Source organism: Salvia splendens, chromosome 4 (genome assembly GCF_004379255.2).
Source record: "Salvia splendens isolate huo1 chromosome 4, SspV2, whole genome shotgun sequence".
Classification (NCBI taxonomy): domain Eukaryota; kingdom Viridiplantae; phylum Streptophyta; class Magnoliopsida; order Lamiales; family Lamiaceae; genus Salvia; species Salvia splendens.
Window position 1 is genome coordinate 4,833,558 of NC_056035.1, and position 22,635 is coordinate 4,856,192.

The following is a 22,635-nucleotide window of genomic DNA, read 5'->3' on the forward strand; positions in this document are numbered from 1 at the left end:
CGGCTAGATAACTTTTGAGCTCGTCAAAGGCCTTTTTCTGCTCGGCTCCCCACTCGAACTTTGGTGCCTTTTTCAACACCGTGAAGAACGGCAGTTGCTTTTCGGCTGCTTGAGAAAGGAATCGATTCAGTGCGGCTAGACATCCGGTTAGCCTTTGCACGTCATGTATGGACTTCGGCATTGCCATGTTTTGAACAACTTGAACTTTTGAGGGGTTTGCCTTGAGTCCGTCCTTTGAAACCCAACAACCCAGAAACTTTCCCGAATCTACCAAAAAGGTACACTTTTGGGGATTAAGTTTGAGGTTGGCTTTCTTGAGCACGTTGAGAGTGGACTTGAGGTTGTGCTCGTACTCCGAAGTGCTTTTGCTTTTGACGACTATATCGTCAACATACACTTCGACCTCCTTTCCAATCAGGTGCCGAAAAAGCTTGTCTACCATCCTTTGATAAGTGGCTCCGGCATTCTTTAAACCGAATGGCATCTTTTTATAAGCGAAAATGCCGAAATCAGTAATGAAGGCCGTTTTTGAAGCGTCAATCTCATCCATTAAAACTTGATGGTATCCTTTGTACAGATCAAGAAAACAAAAAATTTCAAAGCCTATCAAAGCTTCTACTTTTTTATCTATGTTCGGAAGGGGATAGCAATCTTTGGGACAGTGCTTATTTAGATCGGTGAAATCTATGCACATCCGCCATCCTCCTTCCTTTTTCTTGATCATGACAGGATTGGCTACCCACGAAGGGTACTTCACTTCGAATAACACATCCGCCTTCAATAATTGACGGACTTCGTCATGGATGACTTGATTTCGTTCTGCCGCAAAGAGTCTTTGCTTCTGTTTTATCGGCCGGACTGAAGGATCAATATTTAACCGATGAGTGATTACCTCGGGGGGCACTCCGGTCATGTCCAACGGAGACCATGCAAAGACGTCTTTATACTCCTTGAGGAGCTGGATGGTTTTTTCCCGAAGTAGAGGCGTTCCCGCGAAGCCGATCTTAACCGTTCTGGATGGATCGTCTTCGTACAGCTGAACTGTCATCGAGTTCGGCTCCGGTATGACTTCGGTCATCGCCTCTGACTCCGGCTGCTGTGATTGCTATGCTTGGTGGTGCCGATCTGACTGCTCGGCACTTCTAAGCGCAATTTGCAGACATTCCTTTGCTCTCTTTTGGTCACCTCGGATGACCGCTATCCCTCCTTTAGTGGGGATCTTGATGGTGAGGTGATAGGTGGAGCAAACGGCCCGAACTGTGTTGAGCCAGTCTCTTCCCAGGATGACGTTGTACGGGGACCGAGCTTTCACCACGAAAAACTCAATCATCGTACTGGAGCTAGTAGGCGCTTTCCCCACCGTGATCGGAAGGCTGATAATACCTTCAGGGCGGGTGTCCTCCTGGGTGAAGCTCTTCAGGGGAAGCGGAGCCGGACTGAGCCGAGCTGGGTCCACTTCTAGTTTGTCGAAGCACTCTTTAAAAAGAATGCTAACCGACGCTCCTGTATCCACAAACACCCTGTGGATCAGTTTGTTTGCCACTCCGGCTTGGATGACAATGGCGTCTTGGTGAGGAGAGATGGCCGGGACGGGATCAGCAGCCGAGAACGTAATCACTTCGTCCTGCTTCAGCCTTTTATGCGTTGGCTCCTCTCGATTGGAGCCTCTGCGTTCTGACTTTAGGGACGACTTGGTCTTCCCGGCAGGGAGCGCGTCAATAGTCTGGATTACTCCATCATATTGCGGCTCGTCATCGTCTTCGGGATCCGGCTGCCTTTTCGGATCCTGAGGAGCGCAGTTCGCACCACTCTGCTTTTTATTCTTCTTTGGCTGCTTGCTTCGGTATTTTTTCAATGTCCCTGCCTTCACAAGAACGTCGATACCTGCAGCCAAGTTTCTGCACTCCTCAGTATCGTGACCGTGGTCTTGATGGTAGGAGCAGTAGCTATCCTGTGGTCGGCGCGCGGCTGATTTCGTCATCCGCTTTGGCTTTTCGAATAGGTCAGAGTGCAATTCGAAAATTTCCGCTCTCGGCTTGTTCAGCGGGACGAACTGAGCGGGCGGCTTCTCGGGATTGAGACGAGGTCCCAATCTGTCTTGCACCGGAGCCCTTTGAATTCTTTCAAATGGAGTCCGGCGAGGATGCCCCTGATCGCTATGATCGGGCTTCCTTCTGTCTCCTCGGGACGATGAGCTGTCTAACGACCGTTTGCGACGGTCTGCCTCATCGGCCCGGGAGTACTGGTCCGCAATGTCCCACATTTCCTGAGCTGTCTGCGGACCGCACTCAACGAGCTTCCTGTAGAGAGCTCCGGGCAGGATTCCATTTTGGAATGCCGAAATGACAAGCAGATCGTTGAGATCGTCTACTTGCAGGCATTCCTTGTGGAATCTTGTCATAAAGTCGCTGATTTTTTCGTCGCGACCTTGACGAATGGAAAGCAGCTGAGCCGAAGTGATTCGGGCTTCCGCTTTCTGAAAAAACCTCCTGTGGAAGGCATCCATTAGATCTCGGTAAGATCTGATGCTGCCTTGGGGGAGGCTATCGAACCACCTTCTCGCGTTCCCGATGAGCAGCTCGGGAAACAGCTTGCACATGTGGACCTCGTTGAGACCCTGGTTCGCCATGTTATATTGATAGCGCCCCAAGAAATCGTGAGGGTCCACGAGCCCGTCATAAGTCATCGACGGAGTTCGGTAGTTCTGTGGTAGGGGAGTTCGGGTGATGTCGTCCGAGAACGGAGTCTTCAGTGCTCCGTACACGGCGAATCCGATATCTCGTCGGTATGGAGGAGATTGAGTTCTCCTGTGATTCCGGTACCGAGGAGGAACAGGAATATGTCGGGGCTGAGGACTCTTCTTCCTGGAAGCCACGGCACTACTGCGGTAGTGACTTTCTTGTGCGGAGGGAGAAGGAGAATCCGCCGTTTTCGTCTCCGACTGTTTTTGGCTTTTCCGCAGGAAGGTTAAGAATTCCTCCTGCTTCGCCTCCAAAAACTGCTTGACAGCCTCATTCAAATCGGGCTGCTGGGAAGACTCAGTGGGACGATTTTTGGAGCGGCTTGTTCCTTCGCCATGAGAACTGGTGGTGGATTTATCCCTAGGCTGTTTTCCAGACCTGTGGGATGGATTGGCTTCCTCCTGGTTCTCACGGGCAGGAATACGGGCACTCTGCGATCTGGTATGCATTTTTTGGGTGGAAAAAATGGATCAAAAATTCGCTTTATCACAAATTTTGTTCTCTGTTTCCCACAGACGGCGCCAGTGATGATTCCGCGAATTATTGATGTTAGTAAATGCTGGTAGAGAATTATGACACAATGAATTTACGTGGTTCGATTTACTGAGGTAAATCTACGTCCACGGGGAGAAATGAGGGCAGGTTTGTATTGCTTGATCTGCGAAAATACAGCTTACAACACAGACTTGCTATATGCTATTTTATCTCTAGAGAGCTTAACCCTTTTCTATCTGATCTAAGTTCTATTTATACATTGAACTAGGATCGTGGTTTGCAGCCCCACTAACAAGATCGTGGGTGAGCAATAACTGCTCAATAACTGCTTCATACCACTAAATAGATCGTGGGTATAGTGGAGGTCGTGGAGGCCTTTCATGAGTCCACTAACTCCTAGTTCGGTCGAATGCTGAGACCGAACTGCTGGACTTTACCGATCAACTCTTGCCGATCTGAGAGGAGAGCTTGACTGGTCGGCTTTTACCGAGCTGTAGGCTCTGGGCTGATGGGCCGTCACTGTTATTGGGCTTGCCATTAGGGTTTAGTTCGTACCCCATCATTGGCTAATCTTAATGAGCAACGACCAACAAAACAGAACTTCATAGTCGATGATACAGTAAAAATTTTGCTATTACACATGTAATTTCGATCAGATATTGCAAAACGTTGATTGGAGGTTCGTGTTCAGAAATCAGAGACAATTAAATAAACAAAAAAAGTCAGACAAATATCCCTTAACGGCTGTGGTAAATAAAAATAGATAAAACGGTATTCACCCCAAACACATGTTAAAACGATCTTCACTCAGCTAGCTGACACGTGTACGAAAAAAACCACGTGCGGAATAAAAACCGGGTCATCGTATTCGGGTCGACCTTCACTCTACAAAACCCACGCGAACCGCACCGTAAAATTTTCCCCCAATTCCGTCAAACGCCGATTTCACTGAAATCTGTAATGGAAACTTCACTCGAATTCATTTCTCAATTCTCTAATCCATCTATCTTTTGATTCAATTCGTCTCTCCCTCTCTCGATTGATTGGCGGATCGAACCTAATCTGTTGGTTCTAAGAAATTCTAGGTTTTAGCTTTGAATTTTCCGATCTGTGCGATTTTTCCCCCCAAATCTGATTTTCTTGGCCTTTTTGTTTCCAATTGGCTCCATTCTTCATTTCGCCTCTATTAATAGAATCAGAAATTGTAATTCTATAAGGAGACTTTTTGGTACCTAGGGTTTCGCTGTTCGTCGTTGCTCTATCTTCAGGCTCACTGTAAATTGGTTTATGTTTTTGGTACGTATGTTTCCGAATTGATATTTTTTAATGTTTTTTGGTGGTTTCATATGTGGAATTGAATCTAGGGTTAGGGTTTCCTATGAAAATTGGGCGTCTTCTTTTATTTTAGCTGAATCTTGCAATAATTTGGCTGCAGAGAATAGATAGGTTCTTCAGTTGTAATATATTCAATTAATTTGGGAAAATATATCCCCCAACCTAATTGCTCTATGTAGAAAGCAGTGAAATGAAGAAGAGGGTATTTCTAATAAGCCATTTATGTGTTAAAAGTCCTATCATAGTTGTGATTTAATCTTTCTGAATGAGGCATAATAACATCAAGGGAAACCTAAGATGACATGTGAAAAATGATTGCTAAAAAGAGCACAAGATAGGTATTTGGATACATTTAGTGACACTGGTGAATGTCATGAAAGGAAGTAATAGAATTATAAGACTGGATTGGGTTTGAGATCTGTTACTTAATTTTTTACATTGTCCTTTATCTCTGCATCATACTACCTCCGTCCCCAAAGAATATGCACTTTGGGTTCGGCACGGGTTTTAATGCAAAATTGGAAAAGTAAGAGAGAGGCAGAGAGAAAAAGTAATTAAAGTATTGTTAGTGGAGGATGGTCCCACCTCATTAGAGTGAGAAAGATTTCCAAAATTGGAAAGTGTATATTTTTGTGGGACGGACTAAAAAGGAAACAATGCATATTCTTGTGGGACGGAGGGAGTAATAGTTAAGTGACCAATTTGTTTTTGGTGCTGATTCTACTTCGGCCATCAAGTTCCAAAGTTTATATTTGTCGAATGGTCTTAAATACACTTTTGCTTTCCGTTTTTGTCATTGTACCGTGGCCATGTAATCTGGCGTTCTTGTTGTGAACACGTGTCACACCACTTGTCCTTTTTACCTTTCTTTTGCATCTTGATTTCATTTTACCTTTATTGATTTACAGATGTGAGATTTGAGTTGCAGCGAGTTATAAATGAGTTTAAGAAAATACAGAATCACATCTATATGTTTAGCACTGATGTGTAACTGATACCTTTTTGCTCTTATGACGTCATGAACTAGATCATTATTTCTTATTAAGTACCACCAGTAAGCTTCATAGAAATTGTTAATCTGATATTTTGTTTTTCATCTTGAAATACAGAGGATGGGTGTGAAGCGACCGTTGGAAGAGGAAAATCTTCCGGAGCTTTCATTTGAGCAACCTAAACAGCACGATAGCAACAAAAAGCTGACATTAGCGACAGAGGATTTTCCTTCTCACCCACCTGTTCCAATAGTAAATTCTCCTGGTATGATTTGCTATTGAATACCAGAACTTCAGTTTCTTTTATCACTCATGGTTGTATCATATTTTCTTGGATACTGTCATTTAGACTGATACTCGAAAATGCAAGCTTGTGCAGCGACACTTGTTTCGTGATATTTGTTTATAACAACTTAAGTCTTTTCTTTCCTAAATCAAACAAGTTGTATTATTTGGATATATCTGGCAAAATCTACCACTAGTTAGACATATTTAACTCATTCGTTTTGGCATGTTTAATCACTTAGGTGAAGCAAAGAGCAAATTATCTGAGCTAGATTCAGACGAGACGCCTGAAAGTGGTGGCATTGGTGCCTTGATAGTGGAAAAAGAATTGGATACAAGTATACCCTTTTCTTTGGTCACCACCACTAGCAGTAGCAGCAGCAGAGGGGGCAATGTTGAAGATCAGGACTTCGCTCGCTATTACAATGTTCCAGGAGTTATTGACTTAACCTTGCCTCGGCTACCTCCAGAACAGTATGAGGACCCATATGTGTATTTATTAAACTGTCCCCCGAGGAAAGAAGTGCCAGTTGGGCAAGACCATCAGGCAGAAGTTCCGGAGTGGGATCCTAGTGCTAGTGGGAAGAATTTTTCAGGATCTAGAAACTTCATCAAAGATGAGTTGGTACACAAACTAATGGGTACTTGTATCATTCCGTCACCTGGTTTAAATGATTTAAACAGTGATAGTTACACTGTTGGGCGTGGCAGAGCTGATTGTGTCTGCCCAGATATGGGGTCTGTGAGATGTGTGCAGCAACATGTGAGGGAAGCAAGAGAGAAATTGCGCTACACCATCGGAGATGAAACTTTTTTGAAGTTGGGATTCTATGAGATGGGTGAGGAGATAGCCCAGAGGTGGAATGCTGAAGATGAGCAGCTTTTCCACAAGGTGGTTATCTCCAATCCTGCTTCATTAGGTAGAGACTTTTGGAAGGACCTTGCTGCCGTGTTTCCTTCTCTGACAAAGAAGGAATTTGTCAGCTACTACTTCAATGTGTTCATGCTACGGAAGCGGGGTGTTCAAAACAGATCTTATTTGTCGCGGATAGACAGTGACGATGATGAAGATCTGAAATCTGCCCGAGTACACTACCCGTCAACCCATTTTCTGCTGGCAGAAGACGGCGATGATCTCCATCACACCCATGGAGACTTTCATCATGTCTATATCGGAGGAGATGGAGATTCGGACGTTGGGTCTCTTAGCGACCAGGACTTGGATGCAGGGTGGGCAGACAGATATGGTTCCGAGCCTGAGATTGTTTGCGGAGACAAGGGCAGCTTTGACAATCATGAAACTTGTGATGGTACTATTCCAAAGAAGGATGATGTTGATGAAGGCGGCAATGACGGACCGGCTACTTCTGGTGGTAATGTTCATAAGCCATGTTCAGGAGAGTGAGAAGTAGCATTGGGATGTAGTTGGGGGTTGCAACTTGTTCCTGATACCCAGATATTTGTCTCTTTTTTTTGGTGGTGGGGTGGGGGTGGGGGTGGGGGGATAGGGAGGTGATAAGTAATTTAAGTTAAGCATTGCGAGGACAAAAGAGTTATCTTGATGGGGAAAGAAGAATTTTGTTTCTCATTTAGCTTTTGAGGAATGATGACAATATTCGTAGGGTCATAAAAATAGAGGGATGTACATATTTCTTCATGCAAAATGGCTTAATTTGTCTATAACTTATTCCTTAAATTATCTCCCCTCCCTAAAAAGGAAATAAAGTCTGAATATTCTCGGATGATTTGGTTTAGGAGAATTAGCTCTCCTCAGTAAATCTAATTTATTTACAGCATTCTTAGTTTGTTTGTATGGTGATAAAGTAATCTGATTTCTAAGTTTTAAGTTCATGTGTTTGTTGAAATAGTAAGAATCTTCAAAACAAGTAAGTAGTGCAACTTTTTTCTAGTATTCATGTTTTCTAGTTTTTCTTTTGGTAGGAGTATTTTTTCCAAATTTCAGAATTATTACTGGTTTTCTATTTATATTATTGCACTAAAATCATAACTATAAAAACAATACTAATTAATAATATGTATTATTATTATTAATAATAATATTGTTATTATTGTTTCTTATTATTATTATTATTAGTGTTAGTATCTTATCAATGATTAATTTAAATTATTAAACAAATCTTTATTATCGGATGCCATATTCAGAATATTATTAATGGTACTTCACTGTCACAATTGTGCCAGGTGGATATTTAATTCTCCAAGTAATGTGACTAATGATTCGCTTTGTTATTGTCACTTTAAACCGATTTAGATTGAAAAACTGCAATTATATAAATTTAGCTACAAAGCCAAATTACATATTGAATCACTAACAAAATAAAGTAGATTTTACAAAATCTGTGTGCGAACTTGTAACTAATTTTTTTGAATAATTGATAGTATTAATTACCTGGCGTTACCGGTTCTATAATTTTTGCCTATTAAAAGCTAAGAAATTGCCTATACTATAGCTTGGACAAATTTGAAAAACTTTCTGTAAATAGCTTAAGGTTTGGCCCAGAAAGTGATTTTTTCTATTGATATTATTTCGATAAGAAAATAGCAGCACGTATATTCTCATCCTTGGCCAGCTAGTACATGTTTGGTATAGTTATGACTTTTATTTCATTATTTCAAATAAAGTTTTTAATTAAGATACGAGTACTATTATTTAAAAACAAGGATCAAATATTTCTAAATAAAGTCTATCCAGCCGGCTCTCAACCAACCTGTATCTTATTCAATAATTAATTTATGCAGTCTTATTGAAAATTAAAGAAGTAAAAGGATAAAATATAGTACTATAATTGATTGTGAGGTGAGAGACCACACTGCTGCGTCTATGAATTGTTGGGACTTATATATTATACAAATATAAAAGCAGAAGTTTGTTTATTATATAGCTTTTGAGTCCACTATATAGTATAGTAGTCCCAAGACAATTACTCAAATTTAAGTCACAATAGTGACCTTTTACTAGGCTTATAATTTTAGGTTACTGCGTGATTGCATTATACCAATTTTTATAGTAGTTTCTTAGTAGCTTAATTATACTTTATGTAATGGAGATTTTTCCTTTGTTAATTCTTTGTTTCTCTCCCTTTTTTACATGTATAAAATGCACAAAAGCGGTATATATAATTGCATATAATAAAATAGTGCGATGGTAGAGTGGTTAATCTTCGAGCCCAAATTCTTGGGTTTAAAAAACTACCATGATGCGCTCTTTATATATCTATTCATTTATCAATAAAAAAGCACGTGATTTTCTCCTAAAAAAAATTAGAGAACACACAATTTGTATACTTTTATGGCAATCATATTACTCTAGTTTAAATATCCATGTTTAACGTATTTTGTTTTATACATTTAGCTTAATTTTAATTATTGATATTAATAATTTTTATAAATTCAATAAAAAATAAAGCTCAACTTGTAATTTATTAATTAAAGTTAGAGAGAACTTAGTTTTGAATTCAAAATCATTATCGTTAAACACAAACTAGTTCGATACACTCCTCGCATATCCCAATAAGATTATAAGATCAGGAATAAATATATGGGTAGAATGTTGGAAATGATATATTTATGCATAAAATTTTACTATATTCAAGAGTTGACGCGTTAATAATTATTTATGCCATTTCTTGACTTTCACCACTATACATTGTGCATGTGTAATAAATAGGTAACTATATTTATTATAAAAAATTGAGTCTTATTATAACACTCAACAAATAGAAGTAGAAAAACTTAGGAAGATGTGTTAAAAACTTAGAAAAATTGTGAGTTTGGATGTATAATTTTTGTGGTATTGTGTTCAGTGCCATGATGGATATATAATGTACTCCATTTCCTATAATATTCGAATTTATTATGGTAGATCTGCACAAACATATATTTAGTGCTATTCCATTTAATGTTTTTCAAAGTATAATCTTTCCCGCAGATGAATCATTGAAAATTTTAATCCATCCACAAAAATACCAATTTCTTAATATTGTCTTCTCTCCCTCAGTTATATTGCAGGTAAAATTCAGATTCTGTACTATTTCACATTTATTATTTGTTTCCATTAAGTCTTACTAATTAGTTGGAGTAATTTAAAAATGTTATTACTATTTTAGAAAACTTACTGATACTCAAAATAAGCATCCAATGACTTACAAAACATAGATATATTAAACAAAGGAGTAAAAAAATTGAAAGTTTAATTTACAGTAGTAACTTCATACTGCTATATGCTGCTATGCTGTAGTCTGTAGATAATTAAATCAACCAAAATATTAGGTTTGTTAGTTTGTAACTTTTTTATTCAATTGACCATTAAGTTTGTATAATGCTAATTATTCGATTAATCCATTAAAACGAAACTCGTAAGAATAGGTAAAAGGTCCAACGCCTTCGATATATATATTATACACTCAATACTCAATAAATTTAGTATTTAGGTTGTGAAACAAACAAAATATAAATTTATCATAACTATCTGTTACATCTTTACAGAAAATAAGCCAATAATAAATCGATATGTTTAATAGGGTGAGACGTTTTCTTCAAAAAACCTGTGTTACAATATCAATTTATAAAACCTTGAACCTTATTAATAATAGACAAATATCGACCAAATATGACCGAAATATAAAATCATTAAGCTGCAATATCTACATGTGTTTGCTATACTAATTAAATGTAGTTTAATAAAATATCCTATGACTCCTTGTTTTCAGGATCATATACAGATATCCTCATACTCAAAATTTTGCAATTTGAAATTTTACTTTACCAAAAAATATGCATATAATTTGGCTACTGCATTTCAAAAATTGCTATTTGTACCAACCTATTTTAATGTGAGACAGTAAAATTATTATTCTTTGATTTTTATAAAACTGTCTCTCTCAAACACACAAAAATAGTAGCATGAGCCCATTGAACACAGAATGGAGCCAGATCCAAATTTGATCACAAAAAAATATTCCAAGATTGCAATTTGCAATGCAGCTGTAACAACCTACTTTTGATACATGGTTGTATATGGCTACACTTAAATATCTATTTAAATATAATTATCTAAATACTCTAAAAATCATGAGAATTGGTCACATTCAGTACTGCTTCACATAGAATATGGTAAGTTTTATGGTCAGTAATACTCTTCGTGAAATCTTATAGTACTACATATTTTCTCCATACAATATAAACAAATTGACACGTATTAATATTTATTGGAACAGATTCATCCAATAAAAATCACATTGGCCTAACATTATTAGCGGTTACCAAAAATATTAGGCATGACTTTTGAGTGTGGAAAACATGTGGGGAGTTGTGAAAGTATTAAAATCGTAGCAAAAATATACACAAATGTAAATGTACTAAGTTTATAGAGGCAAAAATCTGAATTAGCTAAACCCAAACACGCCCTTAAGAATTTGGAAATTTCACAGCAAATTCTTGTTTCAGTGGCACACTCAAAATCCCACAAGCACAAAATCTTGAATAATTTTGTTTTTCTTTGATATAAAGATCAAATCTTTTTTTCTTTTCACAGTAATCCCATTTTGATTTTAACATAAACACAACAACTCTACACCGTCTGATTTTCTCTTCCTCCCCCACAAAAGTACACGTGCTGCCCTCATCTCTCTCTCTAAAAATATACTCCATTTCCTATATATATATATATATATAGACAACCAACAAGAAATGCAAATAGGTGAGGAGAGAGAAAATGAGGTGATTTGTGTGTGTTAGTGAGAGAGAAATATAGGGAAGAAAGAGTCTTATGGTTTGTGTTTCTGTTTCAATTTCTTTATCTTGATAGGCTGTGGCTGCTTCAAGGGCCATCATTACCGACCCATCTCCTTCTCAAATACACTTTGATTCTTTCCCCAATTTCTAAAATCCCCTCTCCATTAATGGCAATACAAATACTACTTGTAATACCAGTGATTTGCATGGATTCGGAATTCAAGATCTTTCACTTCTCCCAAAACTGTCGCATCCTTCACTTCACTTCGTGATCTGCTCCCAACCCCACATTCTAGATTCAACCTCCAACAAAAACTCTTGTTCAAAATCATATCTTTTTTCCCCCATCTACTTCGAATCATCTTATCTGCCCAGAGATCGACGAATGCTGCCTACTTGACTTCAGAGTTGGGAGTTGTAATTCACTGATCTCGATTTTCATTTCAACAATTGATCGAAAAAAAAATCATTCATGGCGGAGGAATCGCGCTACGTCTGCAAGCTCTGCAACAAGAGATTCCCATGTGGGAAGTCATTTGGGGGTCACATGAGGTCTCACGTAGTTGCGAATTCAGCTGAAATTGAGGAGAATTTGGAGTGTTTCGACATGAAAAGGGACCAATTCGTGAGCGAATCGGGAAACGGTCAGTCCGGGTATATTCTGAGGGAGAATCCGAAGAAGTCTTGGAGAGCGGTGCGGCCGCCTTTGCAGGAGGAGAAGGTCTGCAAGCAATGCGGCAAAGGGTTTAAGTCGATGAAGGCTCTGTGTGGGCACATGGCTTGCCATTCTGAGAGGGAGAGGGGAGGGGCTTCGGCTAAGGATGATCAGTATTCTTGGACTAGTGAGAATCAGAAGGTGGTTTTGGACAGCCATTCTGATACTGAAGCTGAGGAGAGAATGGTTAGGATTAGAACAAGGTCTGCTTCCAAGAGTAGGAAGTGTAAGAAAGTTGTAGAGGATTGGCCTTTTGTGTTGGGGAACAATGGCTCTTCTTCAGTTTCTGAGATTGTTGATGGGCATGAGCAGGAGGAGATGGCTGTGTGTTTGATGATGTTGTCTAGGGATTGTGGTGTTAAGGTTGGTGTGAATTCGGTTGTGGAGTCTTCTGATAATAACTCTGTGGTTGTGGAGACCAAGTCTTCGTCTATGGAGGTGAGGAAGGAGAGAGTGGATCGTCGTGTTGAGAGGTACGAGGAGGAGGGGAAGTTTGGAGATGGCGAGACCGCGAAAATGGAGGATTCTGATTCGGGTTATTTTTTGGATGAGTGTGCTAAGGGTGAGTCTGAGGTATCAGTGGATTGTAATCGGAGGAGTGGTGGATTTGGTGTGTGGAAGAACAGTAGTCAAATGAACTTGAAAGAGATCAAGAGTTGTGCTAATGAGTTGAGAAAATCAAGAAAAGGGAATGCCTATGATGATGATGATGTGGATGAGATTGTTGTTGATGATGATGAAAAATGTGGAGGGATTGAATCAAGAAAGAGGAAGTATGGATCTGGATTTTGGAATGAATCAGCAAGAATGGTGAAGAGTGGAGACAAAAAGAGTAAATATGAATGCTTCAACTGTAAAAAGACCTTTAAATCCTATCAAGCTCTTGGTGGGCACAGGCCTTGCAGCAAGAGAACTAATGCTTATGGTGAATGTGGTGAGAACAGCCCAGATGATTCTGCTTATTACAGGAGTAGTACTGCCAAATTTGTCGAATCCCCGAGCAAGAGGAAGGAGAGTAGTGCTAAGAGTCCATCTGAGAAGAAGAGTAAAACCAAGAAGAAGAAGAACAACAACAAGCCTCATGCTTGCCCATTCTGTGACAGAGTTTTCAAGAATGGGCAGGCTTTAGGTGGACACAAGAGGTCGCATTTCCTCACTGGGCACGACGAGAGCAGCAGCCGTAGTCTAGTGGAGAAGCCCGATGATGACATCCGTGATCTGCTCGATCTCAACCTCCCAGCTCCGGAGGCTGATGAGGACGAGGACGGTGGCCACTTCTTCCCTTGGTAGGCCGAGGACGAAACAGAGTAAAAACAATGGTGGGATTCAATCATCAAACTTGGTTAATATTTATATTTGCTCACATAAACTACAGTTGGTTATTTTCTGCTACTACATGTTAGTGATCTTCAGCTGCATTCTGTTCCATGCTGTTTAATTTTTTGATCAATCTAAACATGTTTTCTGCTCATTTTGAGGCATTCACATGGCAGCTGAAAGGAATTTGTAGTCATTCATTTTATTCACATTTCCATAGAATTCTTGCATATGATCAATATGATATTCATGATCACTCATAGTTTTCCTCAGCCACACTATGTTGTTATTATCATCCCTCAAAACTAGTATATTTTGTCTCAATCAAAAGAATCATGTTTTTAACAAACACAGTTTTAGTGTTTCTTTAAGTAAGCATCTCATTTTTATGAGCAGACAACAAACTAAAGTGCAGTTCAAGGAACCTATAAAGACAGCAGCTGTCTAGAGATATTTGGTTGGTTGGATTGGAGTAGAAGTTAATAACTAAGAAAAGAATTGTGAATCTCCCTTTTGTGACTGTTACAAATTGCAAGAAACATGATGATGATAATGAACCACTCTCCCAATTCTTGAACTTTCCTCACATCCATTTTTTCAACCTTTTATTTAGTATTATTATTTATAAGATTAAACCAATAACCCAGTGTTCAGTGTCCTAGAAATAGCCCATGTTTTGATATTATTAAATTTAATTTTTTTGCTTCAATTTTTCCCAGAATAGTCCAATTGCAGAGTGTGCAAGAGCAGATATAACCAAATAGGCTTCCATTTATTTTTTGTTAATTTGAGATTTGTGCAAACTAGTTGTGGAATAAAAAGGAAATTAATGAATGGAAAATTGCCTTATGGAAGTTCTGGGCATATTTCAACGAGAAGAAGAAGCCTCGCCCCTACCCTTTCAATTCATGTTTTCCTTTTCCAATCAAACAAAAATCTACACTCTCTAAATGACTAGTTTTATAAATCGACCCATGAAGTTTTCTTTATCAGAAACCAACAAGGAGTTTTCCCATCTTCTTCACAGTTTCATTAGTTCCCCAAAGGTAGCCACTTTTCCTCACTTCTTTCATACACATACAGAGGTTGTTCATAGCATTTTACAGAAACTACAAAAATCGATCCCAACATCCATCTGCATTCATACAATCGCATACCATGTAATTTACATAAACTGTAGCCAAATCGTTGTTTCACAACCGGAGCAGAATACAGGGGCAGTCTGACCGTGTGTGGGCAACGACTGGAGCCGTGCGGAGGGAGGTGGCGTGGACGTGCGAGGAGAGTGTAGAGACTTCATTTGTTTCTTTGAATTTGGTACTGTATTAATTTGAGAGAGGAATTGAGATTAGGGAAGAAGAAGAAATGCGGCGGTGGCTGGTTGCAAAATAAAAAATGCATGGGTAAAGAAGGAATTTAATAGTCAATTCTTGACTCAAAGGTCGATGCAGTTACAATTATCACTCTCTTTGAAAGAATTGAAAAATGGCTATTTCTTCAAGGTACAGTGCGTGCCTAGTGTATCTCTAGGGTCAGCAAGAATTAATACAAGGAAGGTGAACACGACAGAAATAAGCCCTTATCTGGCTATAACAAGGAAGGTTAACATAAATAAATTGGAAATATGGAGATTTAAAGTTTTGTGGCACTTGTAGCATAAAGACAGAATCAATCATACATGTCGCAAGTGTAATGAACTTTTAACTAATTTTTACAGAGAGCATGAACACAGTAAGCTATTTGTGTAGTGTCAAATCACACATGAAGTTGTGCAGAATTAGTTGGGTCGTTGTACCCTGAAAGGCTGGGAAGGGACCCACTAAGTTTGTTGGCTTGGACGATGACTCACTCCAATCCATAACAACTTTGTGGCCCAATTCCGGTCCCACCATCCAACCTTTTATCCAAACAATATTTATATCTGAAATTAATAGATGATACATTACTCGATCGTCAAGTTTTTTGTAAGTCATTGCGAACATGTTGACGTTGGATTTATCTTTTCCACTCCCTCCGTGACTCACTTCCAAGTTAGTTGAGATGCTTCTTTTTTAACATAGGTGGAAAATAAAAATAGGAGAGAGAAAGAGAGAGTAGAGAGGAGATAGATTAAAGTTTTTTGCTGAAAAAATAATCGACTCAACTACCTTAGGAGGACCTGAAAATATTCAAGTATTTTATAAGTCATTCTCTGTCGGATCTCGCTTCCGAATATGTGAACCCATTGATGCGTATTTTAGAGTTCTTTTGCCAATTCACAAAGATTATCAAGTTTAAATATTTTAACTCTAATAATACTACAATACTGCAAGAATACAGTGTCATAGTAGTATTTCAAGTGTCGATCCACAGGGAGGTGAGAGATTGATTATACTTAGAAGCATACAAAAGCATATAAAGGTTTGATTTTTTGATTTAGAAAGTTGTTAACAAATTAGAGTTACTAATTCTACTTAATCTTCAAACGAGAAAACGAGTCACTCCAAGTTGCTCACTAAACTTGTATTGTTTTACACCATTCACACCGAAACATACGAAGGAATTCTAAACATCAACCTAATCGCGTGCACTGAACATGTCTGCGACGAATAGTTCACAGTCAGCTGAACACTTGTTCCATGAACCAATTTTCAACGATATTTAATTCCTACGGAAGCGCGGGAACAAAGACCATCTACTATAATCACCTACTTAATTCACTATCAAATTATCCTCTGAACAATTCTAATTCAATAGCATACCAACAATCAATCAATCCTAAACTATGTTAAAGAGACAATAGTTAAGGAATTAACAACACTACATCTTTAGCAAGAAAACGTAGAGTTTAATCATAGCAAACATTGTTGGTATCAAAACACATGATTCGATGGTGTGAAAACATCCATACAAGCCTAGATTACAACTTGGAGCAACATGAAGAGATTAGCCTAAACACATGGTAGAATGTAGAAATAAAACCATAGGCATTATGCTCTCGTTGAGTGGAATCGGGATTCGAAGACGGATCGTCGGAATAATGGTCAGAATTTCTTCCTCCTCTTCTTCCTCCCCTCTTTCTCCCTTTTTCTCTCTGTGTGTTTTTCGTCCAAAAAAACCGTGTCCTTCTTTTCCAAAGCAACCGCCTCTTTTTACCTTTGAAACTGCCGACACTGCAGTTAGAAATAATCCACCCGGCCGGGTGGATTTTTAAACAACAAATTCACCCGACCGGGTGATAGAAATTCCACCCCTTCTGGATTTTCGATGCATTCTCTTCATTCATTTATATTTTTGTTACTATTAATAAAATGTTACTATCTCCTAAAATCTTATAATTAATGACAATATCCAGTGTGTGATGACTACTCCAAGACAAAGGGAGTGAGTGGTAAAGTAAGGAGCATTTTAGAAAATAAGCGGTAAAAAAAAAGTAACTTTAAGTTATATACACACAAAAATAAACACTCTATCTAAACACAAAAAATAAGGGAAGAACATTAGTAATATATAAGCAAATGTGTTTTAGCATTATCAAACAACGAGTTTGGAAATTAGCAGGCACACATTTTACAGTGACTGGAAACTTGGCAGTTGGCAATGTGAAACGTCTAACAAGATGTGTTTATAAGTTTAATATCAGAATGATGTGAACTTGTATACCAAAATTAAATCTACAAGGACCTTATTCAGTCCAACAATCATCTCTTACTAGACAATATCTACATAGAATACCCTAAACCCATATATGCTTAGCAATATTAGATTATGGAGCACATTAGATTAGAGTCCCTACAAAAATAACCAAGGATACAAAACTCTGTAATGACAAATCATAACAATAATACCAACTGAATATCATGATCCATTATTTCGCATTCTAGGCGGCACGATGTCCCCAAGGAGTCCTTCCCCTGGCGGTGGTGGTGCACGGGGTTCTCCTCTGCCACTACTGCCGGCAGCAGGCTGAAGAGGCGGATGAGGAAGCCTAGGATGGTATGGCAAGTGTGGACTGTTAGAAGAAGGTGTTAAGTAATTGGGAAATGCTGGTTCCTGAGTTACCATACCACCTCTAGGGTATCCAACTGAGTAATGACTATGTTGCCCTTCATAAGTTGTTATTACAACCGAGGGATCCTCGAATGACCGTTCTATTCTCTTTTTTACCATGCACTTACTGTTTGTACATCGATAATAGCTCCTTCAACACAACACAAAAACATAAACATGTCAGCAAAGTGTCCTTGGTTTGTAAAGTTTTATGGTTTAAGATGAAATTACACAAAAGAGTATGCACAATACTTTCATTGTGTGAAAATTCTGGTAAAAATCCTATCTAAATAGAAACACATTTAAAGCAAACATTTAGGCATGTGACGAAATGGAGTGACCAAATCCTTCAAATGCACCATACCGAGATTAATGCATAAATTTATCACTTCAAATGTAGGAACACCAAACATGTGCATGTCCAGATGCATGATATGTGCATTATTCAATCTTTGATGTTTCACCATTTTGCTTTCACACAAACACTTATGATGATGGCATGTCGTGTACCTTGGAAATGGGCTGTTTTTCACTGCTTTTTGACCATACTTTCGCCATCTATAACCATCTTCAAGATGATCAACTTCACTTTTAGTGACAAAGGCGAATCGTGGCTGCCGAATTCGCTTTTGTCCCTTCTTTTTCGGCTTGCCCCTGCAAAAAATTAGCAGCCCTTCATTTAAACATATACTCTTAAACAATACAAATACATATCATCCGAATATAAGCCAGAAAGTTCACTTTCACAACGTGTTTAGCAAAAAAATATATTCCTTATAAGAGATTCTTTTACTTAACTGAAAATTCTTACTAATCAGACATATTGCATGCAAATAAACTTTGGTATGATAAGCTAATTAGCAGAAAACATTAATTTCAAACAAGAATGAAAAACAATAGGAGCTTAATTAGATTCTTTCATTTTAACTACCACATTTCCCATGAAGATTAGAAAAATAAAATCTACAAAAATGCAAAATTTATTATAGGGGCAATAACTGAACCAAAATACGAAAAATCATAATTAGCCACCAAAGTCTGTTGATGAAGCATTATAGCATCCAAAACCTCCGAATCTTCTACCTAATATTATGAAAAAGTTTATGAATGAGAGAATATGTTCTTTTCAGTTTAAGATTTTCATAAAATTAGTCTAAAGCGACAAATTTTCCAGATGATATATGTAAATATAGCTCGGGTTCATGACAAGTTTTGGGACGAGATGCATGGACCTCGAGTTCATATTTTAAGCCAGAAAAATAACTGCCATTAAGGAATTCTAATGATTAATTATGATGATGAATCCAATAAAAAATATCAACTCGAAAAGAAAAAGGAAAGTGGAGGAAATATATTTATCACCACGCCATTCCGCCGCAATAGCGGCTGTGTTTGGTCCGTGACAAAATTTCCCCTCTTTATAAATTCCCCTAAACGCCCCTAAAATCCGCGGAAATCCCGAAAATATCTCATCCCAACTTGCGTGCTGCAAATTGATGCTTCTAGAGACTGAGACTACTGCACACAACTGCAAATTCTCTGCGGTGAAACATTTAACGGTTCTGTAATTTGACAACATGAAAATTGACAATCTAACGACTGGATTTCGCGAGCTCGCATTTTCGCTACCGGAAGGGGGAGGATCACCGCAAAAAGCGCTGATCTAAACCACACATGCATGCAGTTCAATCTAGCACAAAATACTCACGCTGTGTCCGCCGGCGGATTGGCGGCCGCGACGGAGGATTTCTCCGGCGGATCGTCCGACGAGCTCGAAGATACCGACGGATTCGAAGGCGAGGCCTCCACTATAGGCTCGATGCGGCTGCCGATCGCATCCGGCACGGCGCGGCTCGGTGCCGAATCCGGCTCGATCGGGGGAAAATCGGCGAAATCGCAGTGGCGATTGGACGCTCCAGTGGAATCCGGCGGGATATTCCAGCCGAACTCGCTGAGTATGGTGCTCTCTTTGTAGTCGTCAGTGGCGTAGTAGAAGGAATTGTCGGCAGCGGCGGTGTCATGGCGGAGCTCCCAAGTGGAGGCGGCGGCGAAGTCGGGATCTGGCTTGTCTTCGCCGGACATAGCTGGGGCGGATTGAGATGGAATTGGTGAGCAGTGAATCGAATAGTGGAGAGGTGCAGGACGCGGAGAGAGAAAGCTAGGGTTTTGGGAAGAGGATAAAAGAATTACGCGTAGAAGAGATGTTATTCAATTGATTTGATTTGATGGTGGTTTTTTTTTTCTTTCCTTTTTTCTTTTATCGTTTTCTTGGAAAGTTATGTTGAGAGACACTGTGTGAGTGTGAGAGAACAGAAGTTCACACGCTATATTCTATTATTTATTAGATCATCCACTACGCTGTCTCTATACCGTCCCTTAACTACTATTTGACCACTATTTGAGGGTCTCACTGTCCTTTTTTCCTTCATCCCTTAACTAAGGGACGAAACCTGCAACTCTCCGTCCCTTAACCGTCCCTTAATTACTATTCATTTAATTTTATCTTTTTTTCCAACCCAATTCAATTTAAACAAACACAATTCATTAAAATTAAAACAACATTACAACTTAAACTTTAAAAAAAAGAAAAAAAGACATAATTAAAATTCTAAAAAAAAATGACATAATTTAATCTTCTCCGCCAAAGTTTTCCCAAATGTGCTCAATCCATTTGTTTGAGTTGATTTAAGATGGAAATTGGAGTGATAGAGAGGATTTGAGAGGAATAGATGTATGTTTGTGTTTGAAATGAATATGAAATAGGATTATTTATATAGTAAAAAAAAATTTTAAAAAGGAAAATAAAAAATTAACGGTAATATTACCGTTTGAAAATTAATTTTTTTTATTAAAATTCAAATTTTTTTTTAAAAAAATAAATTATTGCGTCATCCATGACGATGCCCACTCGCGGACCAGCGAGTGGGCGTCACGCATGCATCGGGGGCGCGACACGTCGCCCGAGCGCGTGACGGGCCGGCGCGTCCCTTGTCTCGCGGATACGGGCTACGGGACGGGACGAACGTTGCAACTCGTCCCGCAGCGGAACCGTCCCTCCGGGACGGAACGCGAGCCGCGCGCGGGAAGCGTAGTGGATGCTCTTATAGTATGGTTCATTTTAACACCACATTTATCTGACTATATTAATATACCTATATTGTAAATTATTATTCATGACTTGGATGGTAAGTTATGTCTTCACATAGTATCATTCCCTATAAGAAGAAGAGGAAAATGTTAGTACTTTCTATACTCCATATAAATATGAATGATCTTTGGGTACATAATATTAAAAAAAATAGTGCTGTTTATATTTTGAGTGAAGAGAGGCTCACATTTTAGAGTTGTTTGTGCTGTGAGTTAAGAAATTATATCACTTTAGGGTATTGATTTATAAAGTTATTGCACATAGATTATGATATTATTGAGTAACAATTTATGGCGAAGTAGTGTACCAAAAGAATGTAAACAAAAAATGTGCATATTTATATGAGACAAAAAAGTATCTCATTATATTATACTCCTACTTACTTTTAAACTTAAAACTCATACAAGTTGATGTAGGAGAAAGTAACATTAATGCTTATAGGGACTTGCATTAATGGCAATTACAAATAATGGTTCTTAATGAATTGCCACATGTTATTTATCTACGTATGTGTGCGTAATACATTCTAATTGGAAGTAGATTATCTTAAATGAATTGTATGTTAGATATATGCTATCAATTATACTCTGAATCTCACAATAATAATAATAGGTTAAGTTTGTAGTACTGATTTTTCAAGTATAATTGGACACTTAGTTATTTAAGTATATATGCACAAAAAATACAATCTTAAATAGTATTCGTGGTATAATCTTAAATCTTATTAATGTTATTAAAATCGTCCCATTTCAAAAAGTGTCAAGAAGGACACATAGAGCCTACCAAAACGCTTATCCTCTCATCAAACTTAATTTTTCTAAATTTATCTTTTATAGTAGAATTTTTAAATTTGTTTAAATTTTTTGTAAATTATTATGCAAAACCTCTATCAATAATCTGAATCACTACAACTATATTATCTAATAAATTTTAGTATAAAATATAGCTCCAATCAATTTTTTTCTCTTGTGTCCACCCTCCTGAATATACACATGGACTAGAATACATATATTAAGGGGAGTTCAAAAATAAATGTAGGACATATTTAATATTTACTCTTATGTGTTTTTTTTAGCTACAGTTTTCTTTTTGAAGACTTTTACTTTAAAATTGCTTTAAATTCCCCTAGGTTAGGGTTGGTTTAAGGCCCAACAACATAATTTATAGGTCGATGTGTTTTCCAAGAAAATTGAAAACAAGTCCTAAAGCCGAAACTGTTTGTGCCCAAACAGCCTAGGTTCGGCATGCTAATGAAACAGTTACCCCAATCTAGTATTTTACCAATCATAATTTGACACGTCAGCACATCTATTAAAATACGTATAACCCAGTAATAAAGTTCAAAACATTCAAACTATTCTCGATACACTATATTATGAACTTCAATTAACATTTTCATGCTATAAACTGTAATTAATCCTATAATATGAGTACCGTTAGTTTATCTCACTTAATTACTTTATATAGTAATATCCATATTCACTGTCGAGTAAAATATGAAAAAGAAGACGTTGAAGATCGATTCGATCGCTTAATCATTCAATAAATCAAGTTAGGGTTTTGAATGGCGTATTACTTTCATATTATAACTATCACTATATCATAAAGCTTGGATCTAAATAATTGCATATTCCCCATGTATATCGTGACAACTTGTAGCATTTTTAATACTTGTAATATAATGTCTCGGTGATAAACCCTATTTAGATTTGAAGTACAATCATTTCTTACCTTTTTTTTTCTTTTTTCTTTTTCTGATATAATATAATGGCTGTGAGATTCTAAGCAACTAGAAACATGAAACAAAAGAGAGCCACTCCTTTT

The 22,635-nt window shown here is 38.1% G+C and overlaps 3 protein-coding genes across 3 annotated transcripts; 2 read left to right on the forward strand and 1 right to left on the reverse strand.

Annotated features, from left to right (window-relative positions):
- Positions 1-4,139: 4,139 nt before the first annotated feature.
- LOC121801462 lies at positions 4,140-7,590 on the forward strand. Its single transcript, XM_042200957.1, has 3 exons — positions 4,140-4,532; positions 5,681-5,828; positions 6,091-7,590. The coding sequence occupies exons 1-3, from the start codon at positions 4,524-4,526 to the stop codon at positions 7,251-7,253; spliced, it is 1,320 nt and encodes a 439-aa protein (XP_042056891.1). The 5' UTR covers positions 4,140-4,523; the 3' UTR covers positions 7,254-7,590.
- Positions 7,591-11,582: 3,992 nt separating this feature from the next.
- On the forward strand, positions 11,583-13,906 carry LOC121801355 (zinc finger protein ZAT9-like). The gene has a single exon (XM_042200826.1). The coding sequence runs from the start codon at positions 12,075-12,077 to the stop codon at positions 13,605-13,607; it is 1,533 nt and encodes a 510-aa protein (XP_042056760.1). The 5' UTR covers positions 11,583-12,074; the 3' UTR covers positions 13,608-13,906.
- A 3,207-nt stretch (positions 13,907-17,113) lies between these two features.
- Positions 17,114-20,013, reverse strand: LOC121799522 (probable WRKY transcription factor 57). The gene is made up of 3 exons (XM_042198918.1): positions 19,372-20,013; positions 18,174-18,317; positions 17,114-17,814 (listed from the first exon to the last, which is right to left on the reverse strand). The coding sequence occupies exons 1-3, from the start codon at positions 19,743-19,745 to the stop codon at positions 17,472-17,474; spliced, it is 861 nt and encodes a 286-aa protein (XP_042054852.1). The 5' UTR covers positions 19,746-20,013; the 3' UTR covers positions 17,114-17,471.
- Between the last annotated feature and the right edge of the window lie 2,622 nt (positions 20,014-22,635).

Bases quoted from the DNA above. Each gene is read 5' to 3' on its own strand.
- LOC121801462 (XM_042200957.1), top strand. The intron at 5,829-6,090 runs GTATGATTTGCT...TTAATCACTTAG, and splicing joins TCCAATAGTAAATTCTCCTG to GTGAAGCAAAGAGCAAATTA.
- LOC121801355 (XM_042200826.1), top strand. From the start codon at position 12,075: ATGGCGGAGGAATCGCGCTACGTCTGCAAGCTCTGCAACAAGAGATTC.
- LOC121799522 (XM_042198918.1), bottom strand. From the start codon at position 19,745: ATGTCCGGCGAAGACAAGCCAGATCCCGACTTCGCCGCCGCCTCCACT. The intron at 18,318-19,371 runs GTGAGTATTTTG...AATTTTTTGCAG, and splicing joins AATCCGCCGGCGGACACAGC to GGGCAAGCCGAAAAAGAAGG. The intron at 17,815-18,173 runs GTACACGACATG...GTTGTGTTGAAG, and splicing joins AAAAACAGCCCATTTCCAAG to GAGCTATTATCGATGTACAA.